Genomic DNA, 19,972 nt, shown 5'->3' with positions numbered 1-19,972 from the left:
AAGAGCAGGGGAGTTATCCCCGGTGTCCTGGCCAATATTTATCACTCAATCAACAGAATACCTGGTCATTATCATGTTTCTGTTTGTGGGAGCTTGCTGTGCACAAATTGGCTGTCGCGTTTCCTACATTACAACAGTGACCACACTTCAAAAATTACTTCATTGGCTGTAAAGTGCTTTGGGACATCCGGTGGTCGTGAAAGGCGCTATATAAATACAATTGTTACTGTTCTCAGTTATGGAAATCATGGAAACTTGCAGAGCAGGGATGTTGCACGCCAGCAGATGTTTCAATTTAAAATGATCCATTTACTGGGGATCCTGCCTCTTAGCTTGAGTCTGCAATCCAGCTCTTTATACATACGCCGCATGTAGACACACAAGAATTACTGTCGAATAATGTCCTTTTTGTCTTTGTCTCTTTCAGAATCTTCCTCCTGGAACCCAATGTGTAGGCAGTCTGCAGTTACCCTACATCTCGAAGGTATTGTATCTCTCTACCTTTTGCAGCAAGTTCCCATATCGCATTCAGTGTGAAATAATAATGAGTACCTGCCTTTGAAAGAAAGAAAGTTAAATGGGGCGGAGAATTATTTGGGCTGATTTCCCCCAATCGGTGAGGAGTTTTTTTTTTTAGTCATTCGCGGGATGTGGGTGTCACTTTCAAAACCAGTATTTATTGCCCATCCCTAATTGCCCCTTGGGAAGGTGGTGGTGAGCTGCCTTCTTGAACCGCTGCAGTCTGTGTGGTGAAAGTTCTCCCACAGTGCTGTTAGGGCGTGTAATGTATGCACCTGCGTGTATGCTCACAGGTTTGTGGGGCTGTTGCGCTGTGAGTAGCTTAGCCAGTCACGTGATGTTCACAAGACTCAATAAAACCCCAGCCAGTTGGGTCTAGGTCATCCACGATGAGGTATGCAGTTGTGAGCCTAGTGGATGAACTGGTAATGTGTAGTGTGATTGTTAAACCTTTGTTCATAAACCAACTAGTTCTTGATAGCAAAATGTGTTGCTATGAATTCTTAAGCAAAGAACCCGTGAAGCAATTGCATTACAGGGAGGGAGTTCTAGGATTTTGACCCAGCGACGATGAAGGAACGGCCGATATATTTCCAAGTCAGGATGGTGTGTGAGTTGGAGGAGAACTTGGAGGCGGTGGTGTTCCCATGCGCCTGCTGCCCTTGTCTTTCTCGGTGGTAGAGGCCGCGAGTTTGGGAGGTGCTGCTGAAGAAGCCTTGGCGAGTTGCTGCAGTGCATCTTGTAGATGGTGCACACTGCAGCCACGGTGCGCCGGTGGTGGAGGGAGTGTTTAAGGGGGTGGATGGGGTGTCAATCAAGAGCACTGGTGGCGAAATCATGGGCATGTCGCACAATTGACCATCCATTTAAATGACTGGATGAGAAATCCGGGCCTGTGGGCCAGCCATGTGTCACCAGTTTCCTGCGAGTGACACACCTCACCGGGCGCGTCTGATTGAGGAATTGGGGGTGAAAAATTCATTTGCATGGGTGCTACCCGTTAGCGCCCAAGAGCGTTTACCGCCTGAGCACCGTGCCGTTGGAGCCTGCCTCGAACTTCATTTGCGGTTTAGCGGCGGCACTATCAGTTAGCGCTGCGCACCCAAACGCCATCCACTTGGTGACGTCATGAGCGTGCAACACCCCGATAGCACCGCGATCCCGAACTGCGGTGACGTCACTGACAGGGAGGAGCCGGCGTTCCCTGGAAGCTGCCAGGGGCGGGATTATAAAGCCGGAGCCGGTGTAAAATCTTTGAGCATCGCTGCGATTCTGTGAGGTCTGACATACTCATGTTTCGAATCAACTTTCCTTTTTCGGGTGGTCCGGCTGACCTCCCCGTTGGACGCTGGGATGCCGGTCTCCTAGCGCCAGAACGTCATTATCCCCGCGGCACTCCCACCCCGTCGTGCCCTACGAACACGTGCCCTACAAACAGTGTACTACGCTTCCTTTAGTGCTCCACTCCTCTCTTGGGGCGCTAATAGTAAATGATCCGGTTGGAGGCGGTAAACATCATCTGGCGCTAAAGTTAATGTCCAGGCAGTATCACCGCCTCAATCCGGGCTATAACGAATTTTAGCCCCGGGTCTATTATCTTTTCCAAAGCTCTGTTTTATACATCAATAAATTGGTTCTCTGGTTGCAAGCTTTTACCTCCAGCGATAACAGCCATGGCATTTAAAGTGGCACTCACAGCTCTTGGGGATAAAAGAGCATTGTTCTTATTGGTTTACAAACCCCTCCTGGTGAGTAGCCTGTGGAAATTTGGGTACAGAGCCCCACCGGATGTTCCTGCCGTTAAAGTATGCCCTCCCGATGGGAAAAGTCCCAGGCTAGGAGTGCGAATTGGGAGAGGGTATCCCGGTGACGTGGTTTCCAACAGTGTGCCGTTGGTATATTGCTGCAGCTTTTGCAGGGGGCGGCACTGTGGCGGAGGTTGCCGTGACACCGAGCCTCCTCAAAATGACAGTGACCCTCTTAATGCTGCCTGTACAGCACTTCACTCTGAGAAGACATTTGAAAGATTTACATTTATATAGCGACCACCGGACATCTCAAAGCGCTTTGCAGCCAATGAAGTATTTTTTGGAGTGAAGTCACTGTTGTAATGTAGGAAACGCGGCAGCCAATTTGCGCACAGCAAGCTCCCACAAACAGCAATGTGATAACGACCAGATAATCTGTTTTTAGTGATGTTGATTGAGAGATAAATATTGGCTAGGACACCGGGGATAACTCCTCTGCTCTTCTTCGAAATAGTGCCGTGGGATCTTTTACATCCACCTGAGAGAGCAGACGGTGCCTCGGTTTAACATCTCATCCGAAAGACGGCGCCTCCGACAATGCAGCGCTCCCTCAGTACTGCACTGGAGAGTCAGCCTAGCTTTTTTTGTGCTCAAGCCCCTGGAGTGGGACTTGAACCCACAACCCCCTGACCCAGAGGCGAGTGTGCTGCCCACTGAGCCACGGCTGACATTTGGGCCATTGCATCTCCTCGATGCAGTGTGAAAACATAATTGATAAGAATGCAGATGAGTCAATGCAAGCTATTGCATCAGTGTTAATAAATAACAGCCGACAAAGTGCGGGGTGGTGAAATTCAGCGAAGCTTGCAGCAGTGTAAACCCATTTAAAAGTCGGGCGACTCTCCAATGATTGAAAGTAATTATTTCACCCCCAGAAATCCTGAATTGGGTTCGAAGAGATGGCTGGGACCCACTATGGGTTATGTTTTGTGCTCCCTCCCCAACCCCCCCCACAGTCTCTCATCTCCTCTCATGAAGAGGGTGCCTCACATTGGATGGTGGTTCAACAGGGGCTGGTTACCCTCTGCGATCTCCTGCAATTGGCCCCTCCTCTCGTGTGACCCCAGACTGTCAGCTGACCATTTGAGATGGAAAGAAAGACTTGCCTCAGGACGTCCCGACTTTGCAGCCAATGAAGTACTTTTTGGGGTGTAGTCACTGTTGTAATGTGGGAAACGCAGCAGTTAATTGGCGCACAGCAAGCTCCCACAAACAGCAATGTGATAATGACCAGATAATCTGTTTTTGTTATGTTGATTGAGGGATAAATATTGGCCCGAGGACACCGAGGATAACTCCCCTGCTCTTCTTCGAAATAGTGCCATGGGATCGTTTACATCCACCCGAGAGAGAGACGGGGCCTCGGTTTAACATCTCATCCGGAAGATAGTTGAGGTAGAGGAGTGTGCCTTCAGAGGAGAGCATGGGACGTTATAAAGAGCGAGTTAAATGCTTCATTACCTGCTGCAGCATGGGTGCATTATAAAGTCTTGCTTTGCTGATATGAAAGGAAAAGAGGGCTTCAGACAGCAGAGAGGCCAGAGGATATAAAAGGATTGCATGGGATATACGGCACAGAAACAGGCCGTTCGGCCCAACCAGTCCATGCCGGCGTTTATGCCCCACTCGAGCCTCCTCCCGTCTTTCCTCATCTAAATCTATCAGAGTAACCCTCTATTCCCTTCTCCCCCATGTGCTTGTCCAGCCTCCCCTTAAATGCATCGATACTATTCGCCTCAACCACTTCCTGTGGCAGCGAGTTCCACATTCTCACCACTCTCTGGGTAAAGAAGTTTCTTCTGAATTCCCTATTGGATTTCTTGGTGACTATCTTATATCGATGGCCTCTAGTTATGCTCTTCCCCACAAGTGGAAACATTCTCTCTGTATCCACTCTACCAAAACCTTTAGCCGCCTGTTTGCACCATTGTCTACCACCAGAAACAGAATGACTTCAATCTCGCCGAGGGACAATGTGCAAGGAGCATCTAGCTTCTAAATTAGTCATCAATCCATTCTGCTGTCTCCCTATCTCTGTAACCTCCTCCAGCCCTTCAACCCTCCGCAATCTTTGCACTCCTCCAATTCTGCCCTTGTGCTTTCCCCAGTCCATCGGTGGCCGTGCCTTCAGCTGCCTGGGCCCCAAGCTCCGGAACTCCCTCCCTAAACCTCTCCGCCTCTCTCTCCTCCTTCAAGACGCTCCTTAAAACCTCCCTCTGTGACCAAGCCCCGCCCCGATGTCTCCCTGTGAGGCTCGGTGTCGGTTTTGTCGAATCGTCACTGCGGTGAAGCACCTTGGGATGATTGACTACGATGGAGGCCGTGCTCCCTTTGCTGTTTCACAATGGAAGGTAGCAGATGGTCAGTCGACAAAAGAGACAAATGCCTTTTGTTCGACAAGAACAATGTGCGTTTATATAATGCCGTAAACATCGTCAAACGTCCCAAGGTCCTTCACAGGAGCGTAAATCAAGACAAGAATTGACACCGAGCCAAAGAAGGAGACATTCGGGCAGGTGGTTCTGATTAAGGTAGAAGTAGATTGAGTGCCAATGGAACCGGTTGAAAAGGTGTTCTAACTCACAGCGTATGACAGACACAGATAGAATTGCTCCGATGCCTCAGCAGTTGTGAATTGACTACCAGAGGTAGGGAGGCCGTGTTCTGCGATTGCTACACCATTCGAGGGCTGTTGTAAGATGGGATTGAGAAGTGTTGAGAAGTGAATCACTGTCACAGGGAAACATATCATGTTTTGCTTTGATGCTGACCGAAACCCAGGTCAATGGGTTGCATCATCTTTAAGAAATGTGTTTCAGCTTCAGAAGGAAAACAGCCCGTTTCTCCTTTGACATTCGCTTGGTCAGCTGATTTTTCGGTATGTGCTGGGCCAATAAGAGCTGGGTAAGAAATCTTACCTGTTCAGCGTCGGAGAATATCAGCGCTTGCTGAGAAGAGCTGGAACAGCCACAGCCAGAAAGCTTTGCATCATTTGTAAGCTTGCAGTCTTCATGGGGGCCCGTGGTTGACAGGGCCCTCGGCCGTGTCCATTCTGTTCCCCCCCACTTGTGCTCTCACCCCTTCTCCCTCCTTCCCTCCCAGATTAGGGTTCCCCTTGTCCTCACCTTTCACCCCAGCGGCCTCCACATTCAACGGATGCTATCTCCAGCGTGATCCCACCACCAAACACATCTTCCCCACCCCGCCCTCCCCTCTCAGCATTCCGAAGGGACCACTCCCGTGCAAGCGCAGGAGATGCAACACCTGCCTTTTTACCTCTTCCCTTCCCACTATCCAGGGCCCCAAACTCTCCTTCCCGGTGAAACAGCGATTTACTTGTACTAGTAACTTAGTACACTGTATTTCCTGCTCGCAATGCAGTCTCCTCGACATCGGGGAGACCAAATGCAGGTTGGGTGACCGCTTTGCAGAACACCTCCGTTCAGTCCGTAAGCGTGACCCCAAGCCTCCAGTTACTTTCATTCTCCACTATATTCCTATTCTGATCTCTCCGCTCTTTGGCCTCTTACACTGTTCCAGTGAAGCTCAACGCAAGCTTGTTTAGGCACTTTACAGCCTTCTGGACTCAACATCAAGTTCAACAATTTCAGATCATAACCTCTGACCCTATTTTTTCACACGGCAACTCTTGACGATTCTGCCACAATGGCCTCCTTCTGTGCTGTAAGATTCTACAATTCTATGATCAATTGGAGGTGCAATCCAGTCCTTTCATTATTTTATTTCATGAGCATCGCCAGACCATTGCAGACTAAAACACCATCAAATCAATAGGTTCAGGACGTCGGAGAGTTCCCATTGATAATGCTGCAGCAGTTTTCAACATTATTAAACCCTGAATATTTGTGTCTTGGACTGACTCCGTTATTTCCAATCACACTTATTGTTTTGCCCTCATTATCAATGTGTCCTTGTCTGCGGCTCAATCCTTCATGAAATAACTTAGTTCCAGGCCTCTTCTCCATGGTTGACGTTACCCTCCAAGTTTCCCTTTCTCTAAGAAGTACTGTCTCTGAAATCTCCAACTGAGATGGGGAGAAACGCCGGTTTGAATAGTACAGCACTGAAGGAGGCCATTCGGCCCATCGAGTCTGCGACGCCTCTTTCGAAGAGCTATCCCGTTAGTCTCACTCCCCCACTCTTTCCCCATAGCCCTGCTATTTTTTTCTCCCTCAAGTATTTATTCAATTCCCTTTTGAAGGCTGCTATTGAATCTGTATCCACCGCCCTCTCAGGCCGTACATTCCAAACCCTAACCACTCCTTGTGTAAAACATGTTTTCTTCATAAGAACATAAGAAATAGGAGCAGGAGTCGGCCATACAGCCCCTCGAGCCTGCTCTGCCATTCAATAAGATCATGGCTGATGTGATCATGGACTCAGCTCCACTTCCCCGTCCGCTCCCCTTATCCCCTTATTTAAGAAACCGTCAATTTCTGTCTTAAATTTATTCAATGTCCCAGCTTCCACAACTCTGAGGCAGAGAATTCCACAGATTTATAACCCTCTGAGAAAAGAAATTTCTCCTTATGTCTGTTTTAAATGGGCGGCCCCTTATTCTAAGATTATGTCCCCCATCAGTGGAAACATCCTCTCTGCATCCACCTTGTCAAGCCCTCTCATAATCTTATATATCTCGATAAGATCACCTCTCATTCTTCTGAATTCCAATGAGTAGAGGCCCATTTACTCAACCTTTCCTCATAAGTCAACCCCCTTATCCCAGGAATCAACCTAGTGAACCTTCTCTGAACTGCCTCCAAAGCAAGTATATCCTTTCGTAAATATGGAAACCAAAACTGCACGCAGTATTCCAGGTGTGGCCTCACCAATACCTTATATAGCTGTAGCAAGACTTCCCTGCTTTTATACTCCATCCCCTTTGCAATAAAGGCCAACATTCCATTGGCCTTCCTGATCACTTGCTGTACCTGCATACTATCCTTTTGTGTTTCATGCACAAGTATCCCCAGGTCCCGCTGTACTGCAGCACTTTGCAATCTTTCTCCATTTAAATAATAACTTGCTCTTTGATTTTTTTTCTGCCAAAGTGCAGGACCTCACACTTTCCAACATTATACTCCATCTGCCAAATTTTTGCCCACTCACTTAGCCTGTCTATGTCCTTTTGCAGATTTTTGTGTCCTCCTCACATATTGCTTTTCCTCCCATCATGTCACCTCTTGTTCTTTTGCCAATCATCTTAAATCTGTGCCCTCCGGTTATCGGTCCGGCAAACAGTTTCTCTTTATTTACTCTATCCTAACCCTTCATGGTTTTAAACACCTCTGTCAAATCTCCTCTTAGCCTTCTTCATTCCCGCTCACGCATCGCTGCCCCGTGTCCTAACTCGCACCGAGTCCCGCTCACCCATCACCCCCTGTGCTCACTGACCCCGTGTCCTAATTCGCACCGAGTCCCGCTCACCCATCACCCCCTGTGCTCACTGTCCCGTGTCCTAACTCGCACCAAGTCCCGCTCACCCATCACCCCCTGTGCTCACTGCCCCGTGTCCTAACTTGCACGGAGTCCCACTCACCCATCACCCCCTGTGCTCACTGACTTTCATTGGCTCCCGGTTAAACAATGCCTCGATTTCAAAATTCTCATCCTTGTTTACAAATCCCTCCATGGCCCTCGCCCCCTCCCTATCTCTGTAATCTCCTCCAGCCTCACAACCCCCCGAGATGTCTGCGCTCCTCTAATTCTGCCCTCTTGAGCATCCCTGATTATAATCGCTCAACCATCGGTGGTCGTGCCTTCTGTTGCCTGGGCCCCAAGCTCTGGAACTCCCTCCCTAAACCTCTCCACCTCTCTACCTCTCTCTCCTCCTTCAAGACGCTCTTTAAAACCGACCTCCATCATCTGCCGTAATTTCCTCTTATGCGGCTCGGTGTCAGATTTATTTTTTTGTCTTCTGACACTCCTGTGAAGCGCCTTGGGATGTTTTACTACGTTACAGGTATAAATGAAAGTTGTTGTTGCTCAAGGCAAACAACCCCAGCTTCTCCCGTCTATCCACGTAACTCTCACATCATAGGCAGTCCCTCGAAATCGGGGAAGACTTGCTTCCATTCTAAGGGCCCAATTTTGGCCATGACTTGCTCCAATTTTTTTTAGAGTAAGTTGGTTTTTCTGGCGCAAGTTGAAAAACTTAATTTTCCCCAATAAACTTGCTCCAGAGTAACTCAGTTAGGTACGATTTTTTTTATTTGAGTTTTCTTTTCAAAAGGGGGCGTTCCCAGACACTTACGCCAGTTTTGGCCATTTATGCCACTTTGGCCAACTGAAACTTACTCCAAATCGACTTAGGTCAGCGTATGTGGCTAGCTCTGAAAAACATTGCGGGCAGTTAAGAATTCGTCGCAGGTTAGTACATTTAAAGCACCAACACTTACAGAGCACTAAACAAAGCACAAAAAGTAATAAGCAATCAATCAATAACAAATAAAAAATAGAAGTCTTCCTTTTATGCCAGAAACAAGTTTTGTTTTTAAAGTCTCCCCCCCACCTCCACCCCCCCAATCAAAACTCTAAACAAAGCACAACCATCAATAAATAAAAAATAAAACTCAAGTCCTACCTTGGCCCGGGAAGTCAGCGGGCTGGCCGGCCAGTGCGGGAGGCCACTCGGCCGGGGATAGGGGCTGCCAGCATCGGGTCCTGCTCACAGCCCGCAGGACACGTTGGGAGGGCAGGAGCATGCGCGCAGACTTCACCGCGCATGCGCGTAGCTGCCGGCACTGTTTTCTGCGCTAGGCTGTTGCTCCGCCCCCTACTGCACTATGTACGTCACGCTGGGACACCTGGAGACTCGGCAGGGTGGGCACGATGGGGCCACTTTTTGTCGGCGCCGTTTCCAGCGCGCAAAGCTGGCACATTTAGGGTAAGTGCGCTGAAAAAAGGGGTTGGGGAAAATTGGGCCCTAAAAGTGAGTTCTTAGGTGGCTGTACAGTCCAATACGGGAATTACAATCTCTGTCACAGGTGGGACAGAGAGTGGTTGAGGGAAGGGGAGGGTGGGACTGGTTTGCCGCACGCTCCTTCCGCTGCCTGCACTTGGTTTCTGCATGCTCTCGGCGATGAGACTCAAGGTGCTCAGCGCCCTCCCGGATGCACTTCCTCCACTTTGGGTGGTCTTTGGCCAGGGACTCCCAGGTGTCGGTGGGGATGTTGCACTTTATCAGGGAGGCTTTGAGGGTGTCCTTGTAATGTTTCCTCTGCCCACCTGGGGCTCGCTTGCTGTTAAAAGTATAAATCCAAATTGTTGTTGCTCAAGGCGAACAACCCTAGCTTCTCCAGTCTATCCACGTAACTGCAATCCCACATCCTTGGAACCATTCTTTTATGTGACTTGATGCTGTTTTGCCCTTTTTAATAATGGAAGTATTCGAGAACAGGCAGATTGTTCAAAGAGCTTTTCAAAGCCATTTACATAGAAACATAGAAACATAGAAAATAGGTGCAGGAGTAGGCCATTCGGCCCTTCTAGCCTGCACCGCCATTCAATGAGTTCATGGCTGAACATTCAACTTCAGTACCCCATTCCTGCTTTCTCGCCATACCCCTTGATCCCCCTAGCACATTCAGAAGGGTTTTGTAGGGCTGTTTATCTCCAGCAAATTGTAATGTATAAATTATGCAACCGTGGCTAAACTTCGCCCACAGTGCAAGTGAAGGTCACTGTTACACAAGAGGAAGATTTCAGCAACCCGGATTAGAATACACTTCCAGTTTGTTAGTCAATACCTTTTGCCATGTTCTGGGTCCGAAGATTGAACAGATAGTAAAGAAGCCAGCGGCGTTCATGTACAAGTGCAGATGTTCAGTGTGCATGTTGTGGAGGTGCAGGGGCTTGCACCCATTTTCCTTACGTGTGACTCCAGGGACTTCAGCACAAAAATCTAGGCTGATGTTCCCAGTGCAGTGCTGAGGGAGTGCCGCACTGCCGGAGGTGCCGTCTTTCGGATGAGACCTTATACCGAGGCCCCGTGTGCCCTCTCAGGTGGATGTAAAAGATCCCATGGCACTATTTCGAAGAAGAGCAGGGGAGTTATCCCCGGTGTCCTGGGCCAATATTTATCCCTCAATCAACATAACAAAAAAACAGATGATCTGGTCATTATCACATTGCTGTTTGTGGGAGCTTGCTTGTGAGCAAATTGGCTGCCGCGTTTCCCACATTACAATAGTGACTACACTCCAAAAGTACTTCATTGGTTGTAAAGCGCTTTGAGACGTCCGGTGGTCATGAAAGGCGCTATATAAATGCAAGTCTTTCAAGTCTTTCTTTAATCGCTCCAGTCGAGGAGATGGGCTGGAGAACTAGACAATGCCATTGTGCAGCCAGTGCTGGGCCTTGAGGGTAACCAGTCCCTCATGTGGAGAATCGCAAGTCTCTCACCATCATTAATGCTCACTACAACAAACACCAGATTGGTCCAAATTTGTTGTGTGGAGATGGAAAGTAAGGTACAAGCTCAGCGACTGATGTGATTTTGATGAATTTAAATGAAGCCCTCCATGAAAGGAATGTTTCAAACCGAATGGATCAAAATGCAGCCTATTTACTTTATCTGTCTCCTCTATAAGTTGTCTCTAGCACATCAACATAAAACTTTCCCCTGACCCCAGTCTACCCCTTCAAGCTTTCATTCTTTTCAGTTTGGTCACAGCAAGTCATCCAAGTAATCATGACATGTCATCTAGCTTTCCCTGTCGCAGTACAGCGCTTCCAGGCTTTACGATGAGAAACCTCATTGAAAGAAAGACTTGCATTTCTATAGCACCTTTCACTACCTCAGGACGTCCCAAAGCGCTTTACAGCCAGTGAAGTACTTTTGAAGTGTAGTCACTATTGTAATGTAGGAAACTGGGGCACAGTGGCACCGGCAGGAAGTACTGATGAGAAAATCAAGGGCTTGTAGCCCCCGACTGTCTGTCCATTGTATGGGCCCGTGATCCTCTGTCCATTGTATGGGCCCTGACTCTCTGTCCATTGTATGGGCCCGTGACCCTCTGTCCATTGTATGGGCCCGTGACCCTCTGTCCATTGTATGGGCCCATGACCCTCTGTCCATTGTATGGGCCTGTGACCCTCTGTCCATTGTATGGCTCTGTGACCCTCTGTCCATTGTATGACCCCTGACCTTCCGTCCATTGTATGGGCCTTGACCCTCTGTCCATTGTATGACCTGTGACCCTCTGTCCATTGTATGGGTCTGTGACCTTCTGTCCATTGTAGGGCCCGTGATTTCCTGGCCAGAGCTTCCTACGAGTGCTGTTCCACACCGGGAGCACCATAGGGTGGGAGGGAGTGTCTCAGAACCTCAGTATTCCTCGCTAACCCCATGACGTGCTGTTGAATAAATGAACGCTGACAGAACCTTTCTAATCTAACTTTCATTTGACTTTCAGGTCAGTGAAGCTACTGCAAAGCAGAAACCAAAAGCTGAATTTTGCTTTGGTAAGTGTTTAAGTTTGATATAGACCTTTAAATATTTACACTGTGCACCTTTAGTTATCCTTGGACTCGTTAAGCCTCATTCTCCAGTATAACTGGGCATTGTAGTATGGTCAGTACAAAACCATTTAGTGCTTTCGACTCTCAAAGTTGATGAACACATCCCCAAGTTTCCAAACAGTGGTCATGTCTAACATGGTCAAGTGGTCCTGATATTGTGATGGACAAGCTTAGAGATCAGAAAAACTGACCTGTTCAAAAATACTTTTCATAAGAACATGGGAAATAGGAGCAGAAGTCGGCTATTCGGCCCCTCGAGCCTGCTCCGCCATTCAATATGATCATGGCTGATCTTCCACCCCAACTCCATCTTCCTACACTGTCCCCATATCTCTTGATTCCCTTAATATCCAAAAATCTATTGATCTCAGTCTTGAAAATACTCAACGACTCAGCATCCACAGCCCTCTGGGGTAGAGAATTCCAAAGATTCACAACTCTTTGAGTGAAGAAATTTCTCCTCATCTCAGTCCTAAGTTTTCCGACTCTATTCTGAGACTGTGACCCCTGGTTCTAGCCTCCCAAGCCAGAGGAAACATCCCCTCTGCATCTACCCTGTCAAGCCTGTAGAATTTTAGACGTTTCAATGAGATCTTCTAAACTCTGGGCAATATGGGCCTAGTTTACTCAATCTCTCCTCACAGGACACTCCCCCCATCCCAGGAAATAGTCTGGTGAACCTTTGCTGCACTCCCTCAATGGCAAGTATATCCTTCCTTAGGTAAAGAGATCAAAACTGCAGTAAGACGTCTTTGCTCTTATACTTCAATCCCTTTATAATAAAGGCCAACATACCATTTGCTCTAATTGTTTGCTGTACCTACATGTTAACTTTCAGTGATTCGTGTACAAGGACACCCAGGTCCCTCTGAACACCAACATTTCCCAATCTCTCACCGTTTAATAAATATTCTGCTTTTCTATTTTTCCTACCAAAGTGGATAACTTCACACTTCTCCACTTTATATTCCATCTACCATGGTCTTGCCCACTCACTTAACTATAACCCTTTGTAGGGTCTTTGCATCCTCCACATCACTTACTTTCCCACCTAACTTTTTATCATCAGCAAACTTAGATACATTACAGTCGATCCCCTCATCTAAGTCATTAACCTGATCCACATTGGCTCCCGGTTAAGCAACGCCTCGATTTCAAGATTCTCATCCTTGTTTACAAATCCCTCCATGGCTTTGCCCCCTCCCTATCTCTGTAATCTCCTCCAGCCCCACAACCCTCCCGAATTGTCTGCGCTCCTCTAATTCTGCCCTCCTGAATATCCCTGATTATAATCGCTCAACCATCGGCGGCCGTGCCTTCTGTTGTCTGGGCCCCAAGCTCTGGAACTCCCTCCCTAAACCTCTCCACCTCTCTTCCCTCCTTTAAAACGCTCCTTAAAACCTACCTCTTCGACCAAGCTTTTGGTCGTCGACCCTAATATTTTCTTATATGGCTCGGATGTCAAATTTTTTGTCTTGTAACACTGTTGTGAAGCACCTTGGGACGCTTTACTACGTTAAAGGCGCTATATAAATACAAGTTGTTGTTGTTGTTGTAAAATATGGATTGTAAATAGCTGAGGCTATTGCGGAGAAGCCGTGTTGAGGAATAGGCTGACTGTGTACTCACACCACCCAGTCTGTGCTCTTCACTCACTCAACTGTGATCCTGTACCTGCCACGAACCATGGAGCTGAAGTCAGCTGCTTGATGGAAAAAATTACACCCCCCTCAGAACTTAGCCTGACATCAGTAGTGGGGAAAATGTTGGAATCAATCATTAAGGATGAAATAGCAGCCCATTTGGAAAGCAGTGAAAGGATCGGACCACGTCAGCATGGATTTAATAAAGGGAAATCATACTTGATGAATCTTCTGGAATTTTTTGAGGATGTAACTAGTAGAGTGGACAAGGGAGAACCAGTGGATGTGGTGTATTTGGACTTTCAAAAGGCTTTTGACAATGTCCCACACAAGAGATTGGTGTGCAAAATCAAAGCACATGGTATTGGGGGTAATGTACTGACGTGGATAGAGAACTGGTTGGCAGACAGGAAGCAGAGTGTCGGGATAAACGGGTCCTTTTCAGAATGGCAGGCAGTGACTAGTCGAGTGCCGCAGGGCTCAGTGCTGGGACCCCAACTCTTTACAATATACATTAACGATTTAGATGAAGGAATTGAGTGTAATATCTCCAAGTTTGCAGATGACACTAAACTGGGTGGCGGTGTGAGCTGTGAGGAGGACGCTAAGAGGCTGCAGGGTGACTTGGACAGGTTAGGTGAGTGGGCAAATGCATGGCAGATGCAGTATAATGTGGATAAATGTGAGGTTATCCATTTTGGGGGCAAAAACACGAAGACAAAATATTATCTGAATGGCGGCAGATTAGGAAAAGGGGAGGTGCAATGAGACCTGGGTGTCATGGTTCATCAGCCACTGAAAGTGGGCATACAGGTACAGCAGGTGGTGAAGAAGGCAAATGGTATGTTGGCCTTCATAGCTAGGGGATTTGAGTATAGGAGCAGGGAGGTCTTACTGCAGTTGTACAGGGCCTTAGTGAGGCCTCACCTGGAATATTGTATGCAGTTTTGATCTCCAAATCTGAGGAAGGATGTTCTTGTTATTGAGGGAGTGCAGCGAAGGTTCACCAAACTGATTCCAGGAATGGCTGGACTGTGATATGAGGAGAGACTGGATCAACTGGGCCTTTATTCACTGGAGTTTAGAAGGATGAGAGGGGATCTCATAGAAACATATAAGATTCTGATGGGACTGGACAGGTTAGATGCAGGAAGAATGTTCCCGATGTTGGGGAAGTCCAGAACCAGGGGACATAGTCTTAGGATAAGTGGTAGGCCATTTAGGACTGAGATGAGGAGAAACTTTTTCACTCAGAAAGTTGTTAACCTGTGGAATTCCCTGCCACAGAGAGTTGTTGATGCCAGTTCATTGGATATATTCAAGAGGGAGTTAGATATGGCCCTTACGGCTAAAGGGATCAAGGGGTATGGAGAGAAAGCAGGAAAGGGGTACTGAGGGAATGATCAGTCATGATCTTATTGAATGGCGGTGCAGGCTTGAAGGGCCAAATGGCCTACTCCTGCACCTAGTTTCTATGTTTCTATGACCTCCACTGCTGCCATATCAATGGAGCGGAAAATCCCGCCATTCTCTTGTTGCTCCAGCCTGCATTTGTTTTACGAATATAAGAACATAAGAAATAGGAGCAGGAGTCGGCAATTCGGCCCCTCGAGCCTGCTCCGCCATTTAATAAAGATCGTGGCTGATCTGATCTTGGCCTCAACTCCACTTCCCTGCCCGCTTCTCATAAACCTCAACTCCCTTATCATTAAAAAACTTGTCTATCTACTGCAAGGCTGTCATTATAATACTGTCCGATGGAAGGGCCCACTTCAATCGAAAAATATGTCAAAGACTACTTTATTTCATGTTTTTGATTTGTTACATCTCTTGCACTGAGTGTTGCACAGACTCAAACCTGTTCAGCTATCACCTTGTAACCGCAAGTGTTTCAATCAATCTGCTTCCATGTACCGTCTCTGCTTGCAAAAGTTGCAGATAACTAATCAATTCTCGTTATACGACTGCTGCTTATCTCTTTCAAAAGCAACTGATTGGACTCGTACTTGTCAAAGAACTATTAAGTTTCACCAGAATGTTTTTCGATAAGGGCAATTCCTGGAATTTTTCACTCTTTCAGACATACTGCGTGTGGTGGATGGGTTGAAATCTCAGTTGGTTGTGCTCCTATTTCCTTGCTCATCATAGAAATGAAAGACGTGCATTTGTATTGTGTACAGTGCTCGTCTCTTAATCTGAGGAAGGACATTCTTGCTATTGAGGGAGTGCAGCGAAGGTTCACCAGACTGATTCCCGGGATGGTAGGAATGACATATGAAGAAAAACTGGATCGACTAGGCTTACATTCACTGGAATTTAGAAGAATGAGAGGGGATCTCATAGAAACATATAAAATTCTGACGGGACTGGACAGGTTAGATGCAGGAAGAATGTTCCCGATGTTGGGGAAGTCCAGAACCAGGGGTCACAGTCTAAGGATAAGGGATAAGCCATTTAGGACCGAGATGAGAAGAAACTTCTTCACTCAGAGTTGTTAACCTGTGGAATTCTCTACCACAGAAAGTTGTGAGGCCAATTCGTTAGATATATTCAAAAGGGAGTTAGATGTGGCCCTTACAGCTAAAGGGATCAAGGGGTATGGGGTACTGAAGTTGAATGATCAGCCATGATCATATTGAATGGTGGTGCAGGCTCGAAGGGCCGAATGGCCTACTCCTGCACCTATTTTCTATGTTTCTATGCTTCTATAGCGCCTTTCACGAACTCAGGACGTCCCAAAGCGCTTTACAGCCAATTAAGTACTTTTGGAGTGTAGTCACTGTTGTAATGTGGGAAACACTGCAGCCAATTTGCGCACAGCAAGCTCCCACAAACAGCAATGTGATAATGACCAGATAATCTGACTTAGTGATGTTGATTGAGGGATAAATATTGACCAGGACAATGAGGATAACTCCCCTGCTCTTCTTCAAAACAGTGCCGTGGGATCTTTTCTGTCCACCTGAAAGAGCAGACGGGGCCTCAGTTTATCGTCTCATCCGAAAGACAGCACCTCCGACAGTGCTGCACTCCCTCAGCACTGCACTGGAGTGACAGCCTAGATTTTTGTGCTCAAGTCACTCGAGTGGGACTTGAACCCACAACTTTCTGACTCAGAGGCGAGGGTGCTGCCCACTTTTAACATATTTAATACATTTTGTGTACCTGTGGGCAGTTCCGATTTCAGCAATTTTTTTTTCTGTTTACTGGCTCTTCCCTGCTCCCCTCTCCCCCGAATTTATTTTTATAACCAAACTCTTGACGTGATACTGTAAAATAGTGAAATCATGACCTGGAATCCCGAGATCCTGAATTCCATATTTTTGAACTGCTGGTAACTCGAATTGGCCAAAAATTAAACGGGGAGCCCGTTATTTAACCCGCTCACCAGGCTCAAGTGGGGTACTGTAAATAACCCTGCCTCCTTCATATTGCCGACCTACTCGTAGGGGGCCTGAGCACGTGTGGCGTCCTTTTAAAGGGGTATTGAGAGGCACGGAGGCAGGTTGTTAACAGAGTTCAAAAAGCTCTGCGTTTCCTGAGGAATGAAATGTCAAGCAGGTCTCGAACGCAAAAGATGTCAAGCAAACCGGAGACGGCATGCAACCAGGACTTGGACAACCCCAAGTTTTTTAAATGTATATAGCGCCTTTAACATAGCGAAACGTCCCGAGCGCTTCACAGGAGTATTATGAAATTAAAAAATTTGACACTGAGCCATTTGAGGCGAAATTAGTGCAGTGACCAAAAGAGGTAGGTTTTAAGAAGTGTCTTGAAGGAGGAAAGAGAGGTAGAGAGGTGGAGGGGTTTAGGGAGAGAGTTCCAGAGCTTGGGGCCCAGGCAACAGAAGGCACGGCCACCGATGGTGGAGCGATTATAATCAGGGATGCTCAGGAGGGCAGAATTAGAGGAGCACAGATATCTCGGGGTGGGGATGGGGGTGTGGCTGGGGGAGATTCATTATCATCATAGGCAGTCTCTCGGAGTCGAGGAAGACTTGCTTCCACTCCTGAAGTGAGTTCTCTGGTGGCTGAACAGTCCAATACGAGAGCCACAGTCTCTGATACAGGTGGGACAGACATTCATCGGGGGAAGGGGCGGGTGGGACTGGTTTTCCGCACGCTCTTTCCGCTGTCTGCGCCTGACCTCTTCACGCTCTCGGCGATGAGACTCGAGGTGCTCAGCGCCCTCCCGGATGCACTTCCTCCACTTAGGGCAGTCTTCGGCCAGGGACTCCCAGGTGCCAGTGGTGATGCCGCACTTTATCAGGGAGGCTTTGAGGGTGTCCTTGTAACGTTTCCGCTGCCCACCTTTGCCTCGTTTGCCGTGAAGGAGCTCCGCATAAAGCATTTGCTTCGGGAGTCTCGTGTCTGGCATGCGAACTATGTGGCTTGCCCAGCGGAGCTGATCGAGTGTGGTTAGTGTTTCAATGCTGGGGATGTTGGCCTGGTCGAGGACACTGATGTTGGTGCGCCTGTCCTCCCAGGGGATCTTGCGGAGACACCGTCGGTGATACATCTCCAGCGACTTGATAGGGATAGTGATAGGGAGGGGTGAGGCCATGGAGGGATTTGAAAACAAGGATGAGAATTTTGAAATCGAGGCGTTGCTTACCCGGAAGCCAGTGTAGGTCAGCGAGCACAGGGGTGATGGGTGGTGCGAATTAAGACACGGGCAGCCGAGTTTTGGATCACCTCTAGTTTACATAGGGTAGAATGTGGGAGGCCAGCCAGGAGTGCGTTGGAATAGTCAAGTCTAAAGGTAACAAAGGCACGGATGAGAGCTTCAGCAGCAGATGAGTTGAGACAAGGGCGGAGGCGGGCGATGTTACGGAGGTGGATATAGGCGGTCTTAGTTGTGAAGACATAATCAACTTTGCATTGAGAGGATTGCCAAAGGCGGGTGGAACTAAGCCGCCAGGATTTATCTGAGCGATGCACCAGACAGCTCAACTGCTTTAGCAACGCATTAAAATTGGGTTCTTCAGGTTTGGAGGTCCTTCCCAAGTAGAAGCATGGGCCAGATTTCACACAGAGCAGAGAGCGAGCTGAATTGATGTGAAGAGATCAAGCAGGTGTTATAAATCAACTGCAAGCTAGCAACGGATGAAAGAAATGCGTGGGCGTGTTGCTAACGCCCACGAACAGCCTCCACCAGTTCATTGTGTGTGACCTTTCAGCTTGTCTCCCAGTGCAAGCTCAAAGTCAAGCGTGAGCCAATATCCCTTCTCGATTGGCACAGCTTCAGCAACACGCAGGAAGTACCGAATGTTCTGTCTGCTAGTGGCACCTTTGCTCTATGGCTGCATTGCCTCTCAGAGGTCAGGACGGGTTTCAAGTGAGTCTTGCTCAATAGCCCCGCCGCCTTCTGCCTGCATCTGTCTCTGGGTCTCTCAGGGGTGTGCTGCGAGCTGTGCCGACCTGACCCTGCCCGCCAGCTCCTGGCCAAGCCTGGCACACTGCCACCTTCTGGGGGGGGGGGGGAGGAGTGCCTTGCGGTATGGCACAGGGCAAATCTCCCTATCCGAGGTGCAATGCACAGACATTGGCGACGAGATTCAACACCGTTTCCAGTGCGCCAGTGCAGCCTTCGACCGCCTGAGGAAAAGAATGTTTGAAGACCAGACCCTCAAATCTGCCACCAAACTCATGGTCTACAGGGCTGTAGTAATACCTGCTCTCCTGTATGGCTCAGAGACATGGACCATGTACAGTAGACACGTCAAACTGCTGGAGAAGGTGATGGTGAGCCACTGCCTTGAACTGCTGCAATCCATGTGGGGCGGTTACCGTAGCAGTTTGATCCAGCGGAGTGTCTCGCTGAGCCATTTCAGAGGGCAGTTAAGAGCCAACCACATTGCTGTGGGTCTGGAGTCACATGTAGGCCAGACCGGGTAAGGGCGGCAGATTTCCCGAAAGGACATCAGTGAACCAGATGGCTTTTTACGACAATCCGGTAGTTTCGTGGCCACCATTACTGCGACTGGCCTTTTTTTCATTATTCCAGATTTATTTAATGAACTGAATTCAAATTCTCCCCGCTGCCATGGTGGGATTTGAACTCACGTCTCCTGACCTCACAAATTCAGGTTGGATCATCTGCCCTATCTGAATGGTGCGTGTGACCCACACACTGCAGTCCCCGGTCCCACCGGCACTGCCCGGCAACAGGAACAACCGACCCTTGTCCAGCGTTCCAGTCTTCGGGCTTTAGCGTGTCTCGGATTCATGTCGCCGTTCAGCTCTTTCTGACTTGGGCGGATTTGGCGGGGTAACGAGTGAGATTTGGTATTCTGAGGCATTTCTGTGGCGGACTGGTGATGACCTGGGACTTGTGCACTGAGAGATTCCTGCCTGAAAGGACAAGCAAGCGAGGGGCGGCTGCGAGCAGCACAAGCCCTGGAGAACATCGACGTGCCCTGCAATCCGCAAATGGTCGCCGCACCCGAATTTCCCGCGT

The 19,972-nt window shown here is 48.3% G+C and overlaps 1 protein-coding gene across 2 annotated transcripts in view; it reads left to right on the top strand.

The window, feature by feature from the left end:
• LOC139234969 (pleckstrin homology domain-containing family A member 2-like) overlaps positions 1 to 19,972 on the top strand; it is a 138,230-nt gene that overhangs the window by 71,236 nt on the left and 47,022 nt on the right. For both annotated transcript variants that reach the window (XM_070865962.1, XM_070865963.1), the window contains 2 exons: positions 428 to 484; positions 11,765 to 11,813. In XM_070865962.1, the coding sequence (XP_070722063.1) occupies positions 428 to 484; positions 11,765 to 11,813 (106 nt within the window). The remainder of the gene's footprint in view (positions 1 to 427; positions 485 to 11,764; positions 11,814 to 19,972) is intronic.

Source organism: Pristiophorus japonicus, chromosome 22, assembly GCF_044704955.1.
Source record: "Pristiophorus japonicus isolate sPriJap1 chromosome 22, sPriJap1.hap1, whole genome shotgun sequence".
In the NCBI taxonomy this organism is placed as follows: domain Eukaryota; kingdom Metazoa; phylum Chordata; class Chondrichthyes; family Pristiophoridae; genus Pristiophorus; species Pristiophorus japonicus.
The sequence above is the reverse complement of the archived record's forward strand: the minus strand, read 5'-3'. Positions and strand labels throughout refer to the sequence as shown.